General features: G+C 37.3%; 1 protein-coding gene across 1 annotated transcript; it reads right to left on the reverse strand.

Annotated features, from left to right (window-relative positions):
• Positions 1 to 311: 311 nt before the first annotated feature.
• glulb (glutamate-ammonia ligase (glutamine synthase) b) lies at positions 312 to 3,933 on the reverse strand. The gene is made up of 7 exons (XM_077198931.1): positions 3,773 to 3,933; positions 2,328 to 2,511; positions 2,046 to 2,207; positions 1,801 to 1,947; positions 1,583 to 1,710; positions 1,304 to 1,503; positions 312 to 1,199 (listed from the first exon to the last, which is right to left on the reverse strand). Exons 2-7 carry the CDS (start codon positions 2,491 to 2,493, stop codon positions 884 to 886), a joined length of 1,119 nt encoding a protein of 372 aa, XP_077055046.1. The 5' UTR covers positions 2,494 to 2,511; positions 3,773 to 3,933; the 3' UTR covers positions 312 to 883.
• Positions 3,934 to 8,610: the final 4,677 nt, after the last annotated feature.

Consider the following 8,610-nt stretch of genomic DNA (forward strand, 5'->3'; position numbering starts at 1 on the left):
TGGCATTGCAGTGCGACCATGATATAGGTGCCTCAATGTAGCATTTTACTTCAAGCGATTGTTTCAAAGGCTTTAAAATTCAGAAATGTTGGTAATTTTTGAAGATTTTCCTAAACAACACATGCAAGAATCAAACTTTTATCACTTTGGTCAGAAAACGTATTAACTGCAATAATTCTAAAGTCAAAGGAAAAAGGGAATCAGGGTGATGCTAACTTCCAGGCTAGCTTTCAAAAATACAACATTGCTGATATCTGTCAAGGCCTGATAGGAGGGGGGGGGGGGGGGAGAAACTACAGAGAAATCACATCTTAGTCAAATTCTTGGTGGTTTAATGTAAAGAGACAAGTTAAATTTTTCTGAACCATGGCATCGCAAATAAAATGCACAACCCTTTGAACAAAAGCAACAGTCAGAGCCATATTAGTACAAAATACATTTTGGTCCCTGTGATAAGAGTACTATCATTTATAAACTGGTGAAGAGAAAAAAAAAACGTTTACAAGATTTAAAATATATAGTTAGTTTATAAAAAAAAACATGTTAAACTGTATAACATACTTAAAACGGATCAATACACAAGAACCGCTTTAGTCAAAGGTCAAGTAGAACAATTTAGGGATCTTGGGTGCATACTTTTACCACTATCAAACTAGGATTCCTGCCAGAATCAGATATCATTACACCCAGAAATCTGTTTTAAAAAGTAACTGGCAGTGAGAAAGCTAAATTTGTATGAAATAAACTGACCCAATATGCCTTTCTACAACCAACAAACAGGGCAGTGATCCATCTAGAGTCATTCTTCATTTCACATGGACTAATGAACAAAATGCAAGCTGTCAGTAAGAGATAATTACAAAAAACGCTTCAGTCCAGTATTTCACTTGTATGTCATTGGCTCTTCACCCTCTTCACCGAGCAGACATGTGCGTATAAGAGCTTCGGTGACTGCGTACGGATCGCAATTGGCTGAGGGACGGCGGTCTTCAAAGTAGCCCTTCTTTTCTTGGCCCACAGATCGTGGAATTCGTATGCTAGCACCACGGTTAGCCACTCCAGCAGAGAACTCATTGATATTGGAGGTCTCGTGATGGCCAGTCAGTCGTCTGGCATTGTCCAGCCCTCCTTTAGGATCGTAGGCACGGATATGGTACTGGTGTCTCTTGGCCAGCCTCTCAATTGACTCCTCAATATATCTAAAATGAAAATAAATTTGATTAGCATAGCCAAAAAAACATTTTATGTCAGCTCTACAGTGGTGGGGTTGGGGAAGGTGCAAGGCTTCCTTTCACACACTTACTTCAAACCCCCTTCCTCACGCATCTCCTTGGTGCTGAAGTTGGTGTGGCAGCCAGCTCCATTCCAGTTCCCTGAAATGGGCTTTGGGTCAAAAGAGGCTACAACGCCGAAGTCTTCACAAACTCTGTGCAGGAGGAAGCGGGCTAACCACAAATGGTCTCCCATATCAATGCCCTCACAAGGGCCGATTTGGAATTCCCACTGAAGAACAACAAGACAACTTCAGCAACTCATTTATATATTCAACTGATAAATGGTTTTCTAAAATGTAAAACTTTACCTGTGCAGGCATGACTTCAGCATTAGTACCACAGATTTTTACTCCAGCATACAAACAGGCTCTATAATGAGCTTCTACAACATCACGACCATAGGCCTTATCAGCTCCCACACCACAGTAGTATGGACCTAATCAAACAAATCAAATTAATTTCATAAAACCAACAGGAGTCTTCCTGCCATTTAAAAACAACAACAAAATCCATAGGTGACATCTACCTTGAGGTCCAGGAAAGCCATTGGAGGGCCAACCAAATGGATGACCATCTGTACCGAGAATAGTGTACTCCTGTTCCATTCCAAACCAAGGATGCAGGTTCTGCACCATACCCATGATCTTTTTACACATCTGACGAAGGTTGGTTTCTTAAGGAGCAATACAAAAAACATTAATGCAACCGTCAAAAGTAATATCCAGTATAACTAATTATCCCATATCAATTATGATATTGAAATCTACTTACCAGCAGGTTTGCGGTTGTATTTGAGAACGTCACACAGAACCAGTTTGTTAGGATCCTTTCTGAAAGGGTCTCTGAACATGGCTTGGGGTATCAAGTACATGTCACTGTTGGACCCCTCAGACTGATATGTGCTAGAGCCATCAAAGTTCCATTCAGGAAGCTCTACAGAGACACACAAGAATACAAATACTAATTTTTCCAACACTGATATCGTTTCAGTAAACAACTTTTATTTATTAAAGAAACAAATATGATAATCTGAATTGACAATAACTAGGCTACCTTCAATGGTCTTAGGTTCTGAATCTAGAGTCCTGGTTTTGCACCTCAATCCCTCCCCGGTTCCATCAATCCAGATGTACATAACCTGAACCTCGTCTCCCTGAGGGAGGTCCAAGTACTGCTGTTTCACAGTTTTGCTCAGGTTGGAACTGGCTGAAGTGGCCATGGTGGTGCTAGATCAAACCTATCAGGAGACAACACTGTAAATTAACTCATAACATTCAAAAGATATGTGCATGTATGTGTGTGTGATATATATATATATATATATACACACATATACATACACATATACACACACACACACACACACTGGAGTAATGGTTGATAAATTCAGCTTTGCATCAGTTAGTGTCACATGATCCTTCAGATATCATTCTAAAACGTTGTTAATAACTGCGTATAAAATCAATGTTGGAAACGGCTGTTGTTTGGAACCTGTGACTCTTTTTCAGGGTTCATTGATGAATCAAAAGTTAAAAAGAACAACATTCAATCAAATCAGATACATTTTCTTTCTCACTTTTTATCAACTTAACTCACCCTTACTGAATAAGAGTATTGGTTCTTTCAAAACAAAGGGGAAAAAATGGTATGCCTATATTGTTACAAAAGATTTCGATTTTAAATAAATGCTGTTCTTTCATTTTTATTCAATGAATCCTGAATTTAAAAAAAGTACCACATGTTCCAAAAATTCGAACACAGATAAATCAGCATATTAGAAGCTTTTTGAAGAATCGTGAGACACTGAAGACGGGAGTAACGTTAAATGATTGATAAATTCAGCTTAGCATTACAGAAATAAAATGTATTTTTTAAATAATTTAAAAGAAATAAATTGCAATAGTTTTTCCCCCTGTATTTTTTTGTTCAAATAAACGCTGGCTTGATGAGCATAAAATACTTCTTTTAAAAAGATTACAAATAATAATGTTTCCAATCCCAAACTTTTGGTAGAGCTCGCATAGAAATTCCTATTACCAGAAACAACGTGGCCGGTAGGGCCACTCGGGTCATTACGCAATAACTCAGACAATAGAGTACCGAGCACGAGCGACTTATTATCAATTTACTTAAGTTAATATGATCATAATGTTAATGAATAAAACGAAACCAAAGTCATTAACACGAACCAAAGAATGTAAGGATCAGTAGTAAGAAATTTACCAATAGAACAAACAATGTTCAACTAGCTAGACAATTTAAATACTTGGCATTGGCTAACGTTAATATAACTGATGCAACATATTGCTGTGACGGCATCGAAGCAATTCAAAAGTTAACGTTACATTCAAAGAGGTTCTGGATAAAACATAAAATGTTAGAGCCCTCGATTTTAACTACGAAATCACCCATTTACACCCTCGGGTTAAAACATACCGTTTAACCAGAATATTCACTCCTACTTTAAACACGTTTTGATTATTAACGATGATACATACCTATCAGCGAGTATAAATAGTCACTAAAGGAGTGGCTGTATTTCCAGAGGGTTTTAAAAAATATTCCTGTCTGTTGTTTGCCTCTCATCCTCCAAACTACCAGCCTTTGCTTTGGCCGAACTTTTAAAGCGGGTTTCAGATCCTTTCGTTGCTGATTGGATGAAGAAAACCGTGATTTGAGTTTGGCTAGGTGTCGTCATATTACAGGATAATTTCATTGGACGCCATTGAAAATGGGCGGACCATCCCATTCTTTTCAGGATGTCTTTCTAAGACAAAGAACACCAAATGTTCTGATGATGTGAATATTTTTACATCATCTTTTAATAATTATTTGAACATGTCCACTGACCAAAGCACTGTGCTCTATCTGCAGCCAATGTCGATCTCAAGAAAAAAAGAGGCTAAAATCAAGCAATGGTCTATCACGCACTCTAGTGGAGTTGTGGAATCTGCAAACGTGCACAGCTGAAAGTTTTGTAGCCTACGTGAAATATTATAGACGTACCTACTAAAAACATTAACCACAATTCGGTGCTTAAAGGTCAAAATTCAGATTGGTCCTCCATTTTGGTCCATTGAATAACGGGCATCTGGAAGGCATACTCTGTTGTGCTCATGGCTCCATATTAAATCAGAAAAAAGTAAACAATTTTCATTAGTGGCCTCAGTCTTTTGGACAACACGGTATTTCACAGGTTTTGTGTAAAGCTTTGAGTACTATGCTATTTGAGTTTTGATAAACATTTTTTAAAATCATTATTTTATTGGCTAAACAAAGTCTTGTTTGAAAATTATGTTCAAGTGGAAGTGGTAATCTAGTCTCACAACTGAATCCAATTGGAAGAAAGAGTATTATAACATATAATTATATAATAGTGTAAATGATGTGAAACTCTTTTAAATTGTATGATTTTTTGTTATTTGTGTGCAAAATAGAGCATATTATGAAACTAAAGACATGGTAGGCTAAAAGGTCAGTTGACCTGCACCTAAACACGACCATAACGCAGCCCCTGAATGTCAGCAGAGACTGTATAGAACCTTCCCTGTGAGCCTCATCTACATGATGGCACAGATCCTCAGAAGAGACTACAAGAACCAGACAGGTCCTCAGGTCTCGTTATAACAACAGCAACAACAAAATAAATGTTATAGGCCTATGACAATTTCTGCTTTGATCAAATGAGTCAGGCATATTCTGTAAGTAACAAGATAGATATTTAGCCATCAATGACGAATGAAAACAAATTTCACAAATTCACATACTCCTTAAAAAAGTTGCACAGTTTGGTAAGGATTAAACATATTTGCTTGCCTGTATTTAGGAGGGGCTCAAGAGTGACAATCAAATCCAGCAAATAGTAGGCTACCCCCTCTGGACTGCTAGTATTGCTAATTATTATTAATAATAATGAATATTTGTTATTTAGTCATTAAAGGTTATTATTAGGTATTAAAAATAATGGTGGAGGAATGTCTTTGATGTCTATTGTAAATTACAGGACTCCATGAACGAGGTCAAACAATTAAGTGCTATGTCCACAAGATGTCGCTCTACGCTTTATTAATTTCATGCTTTCTAGTGAAACTAAAGCAGATCATGAGATACAGCATTTACGGTGAATCCTGCACACAGTGAAAGATATCTGAACTATCTTAGAAACATTTAAACAGGTGTTTATCGTTATACTGGAAGTCTGTTTTTACTCAACAAAAGATTTTGTCTAACTTATTATTGCATTGGGTCATACTGAATTCAGCAGGTAGCCTACGCTACCATAATGCAAACACATCTACAAGGCCCCTCCCCCCTGCGCTCTCTCTCTCTCTCTCTCTCTCTCTCTCTCTCTCTCTCTCTCTCTCTCTCTCTCTCTCTCTCTCTCTCTCTGTGCCCAGTGACGTAGAGCTGGATGACTCACTGCCCATCAGAAAAGGTGAGACCGTTTCCTATGACCTGATCCTACCCACTAACAAACAACGTAAGCGTTCTTCTCCATTCACACCAAACCCTTATCCTAACCTCGTCATGCCATTCTGACGTGATTCTTGTGTAAATACCGAAACATGTTAATATTAATAGCCTAGCTATTTGCTTTCTTACAAGTCATAAAGGCCACCCAGTTGTTTCAAATTTGAATAGATCTTGAAGCTTTAATTAACTTGTGATACATCTTTTTAGATTTAATAACCTTCCACATGTTGAAAAAGCCTCTGAGTGGAATAAGAAAGTGAGTGATCCACTTAATGGCATTACAATCCCTGTCACCCTGGCAGAAGTGTCAGGAATATGTTTCCTTAATTAATGCACAGATGCTAATGAGCTAGGAGGCTAGACAGGCCAGTTTGCTGATTCTCCTCTGTGGGATTATTAGGCTACCCAATTGGGCTTGAATATGATATTGCTGTGGTTACACTGAACTCTGTCAATGCACTGTGGTCGCACTTTAACTAACTGAAGCATTCAAGTGCAGTTAACCAAAGCCTCAGTGTCATGGTAACAATCTGAACTAAAAAATTAGAGGTGTTAGACATATTGCAAGAGGCGGGAGATGTCGTGCATGGTCTGTTGTTTGCTCTTCAAGAGCCTGTTCTGTTGGCAGTCTTTTTTTTCCTTCCTTTTTTTTTGGATCTTCAGTTGAACACTTTTCTTGGAAAATAAGTGTATAGCGATAAACATTTGTATTTACCAGCTTTTTAATATACTCACAGTCCTGGATTACTTGTAACATCAGTTTCCTATTATTTTTGCACTGGTTTTAAATGCTAATGTTAATAAATCATGTGTTCACACCCTTCAATTTCCAATGATCAGTGAAACCTGTGGGTGAGTCATCAGACTCTGCAATGCACCACAATAACCTATACTGAGGGAGGGTGGAGACTGACAGAAGCTTCCCATGAGGGCTTTGGTTCCACCACAGACACAAACTACATAAGATCAGATGTAGACCTGTATGGTGCTGACTGAATAGTGGGCATTTTCCGATGTGTTTTTGTTTGTTCAGTTTGTTTCGCTGTTGTACGACAATACACACTGAACTAGTAGCAGGCTCTCATGAAAATGCCCACAGCAGCCTGATGATGTGAAATCAAAGAGGAGTCTATACAGGGTGTTCTAGCTCTTAAATGCGAACACTATTGGGAAATCAGAACATCACTGCAACCAGTTGCTTCACTGTTATACATGGTTATAAGGAAGGAAAGTGGCTGGATCCCAGTCTGATGTACTCTTTTTTTCCATGATGCCATTTTCTGTGGGAAAATTATGCAGGGGACTCACTAAGTCACATATTTACTGAAAAAAACATTATTATATATCAAATTTGCTCATTCTTTGGCAATTTTGTAACAAAAAAAAAGTACACAAGACAAAGAAACTCAATTCACAAAAGACATGGTTTCCATGGTTATTCAATTGAGTTTGCACTTGTTCCTAAGTTACGTTAATCATCCCGTCTATTTAAGCCCAGCAGTGAAATCATTTATGTATGGATAAATAGAATAATAAAAGGTAACACTTTATTTAGGGTGTCTTTAACTACTATGTAACATTTAAATCAATCATTTGATACAATGCACTTATTGTGTACATGCATGTTTTTTTAATTGCTCTTATATTTATAAAATACCTACAGCTGTAATTAATTTATGTATTTACATCTATTATAACACTGTTGACTCTTCTCTTAACCATTAACCCATCCTTACCACTGTCCCTAATCTTACCCGTCTCCCACCTCAATAGCAGCAAAAGTGTTTTGCAATACATCAACACAAAATACATTGTACTTATTTTGTGATGTAACTACATAGTAGTTAAAGACACCTAATATAAAATGTTACCGAATAAGTATGTCATTTAGACAAATAGAGTACAATGCACAAGTTAAACATGACTTCTATACTCAAAATGGAATGATTAAACACTCAAACTACCATGGCAACCTTATATGTCTCAGACTACCCTGGTGTTCAGTACTGACAGATATGCATATGCATACATATTTTGTGTAATCAGGTATTTGCATGTTATTTTGGTCTACATAATGCGAGAAAAATAAGCAGTGAGATGAATTAGTGTCTGACATCACCCTGAATCTGAATTCATGGATTTATCGCACTGGCCTTGTGCACTTGACTCTATGAGTATACCTCATTGGCAGGAAGCACCCAAACAAAAACCTTGGAATGATTCATTTACAAAACACATTTATCATAGTAAATCTACGGGTACAGGAGGCAGAGACATGGTTCTGTTGAGAAATGTTCAGAGCACATCTGTAAACAGCCAAAGTACAGACTCTTTTATTTATACAGATTTTTAACCACTGTTCTTCTTCACAATTGGGAAATGTGGTGGATACAGCTGGCTGGTCCAGGTGGGTTTGTATAGATCTGTGAATAGAATATGAAGTGAAAAATCTCTAAAGGACTTAAAATGAGATTTCACACATCTTACAGTGTAAGTCAATAAGACTGACGGACGTGCTGGCGTCATTAATTAGGGAGACAGACACCCTTGGGTCATTAGCATGCATATTTCATGATAGAGGGACTGGATTTATCAGAGTGTAGCCTGTCCTGTGCAGAGATCAGATATAAACGTGTGCCATTCTAAAAGATAGGGAGCCACCTGATGAAATATGCCCATCATTTTCAGTGTGTTAATTTATCATTAACATGTATCCTTCTTATATAATTAAAATGCCAAAATCATAACCAGTGTCTGATCTAAATGAAAAATGGCAATCAATCTAGACCATTTAGAGATTCATTATTTGAAATAATAATCATGAAATAAATATTTACAGTAATACAATCAGTGACTATTTCAC

Source organism: Siphateles boraxobius, unplaced genomic scaffold (genome assembly GCF_051911475.1).
Source record: "Siphateles boraxobius isolate OS27281-9 unplaced genomic scaffold, OSU_SipBor_1 41, whole genome shotgun sequence".
Taxonomy (NCBI): Eukaryota; Metazoa; Chordata; class Actinopteri; order Cypriniformes; family Leuciscidae; genus Siphateles; species Siphateles boraxobius.

What these genes read in the sequence shown, in the direction of transcription:
- glulb (XM_077198931.1), bottom strand. Translation starts at nt 2,493, where the DNA reads ATGGCCACTTCAGCCAGTTCCAACCTGAGCAAAACTGTGAAACAGCAG. An exon ending in TGGCTTTCCTGGACCTCAAG is followed by an intron (nt 1,711 to 1,800) that starts GTAGATGTCACC and finishes TTGTTTGATTAG; the next exon opens with GTCCATACTACTGTGGTGTG. An exon ending in CTGAAGTCATGCCTGCACAG is followed by an intron (nt 1,504 to 1,582) that starts GTAAAGTTTTAC and finishes GTTGTTCTTCAG; the next exon opens with TGGGAATTCCAAATCGGCCC.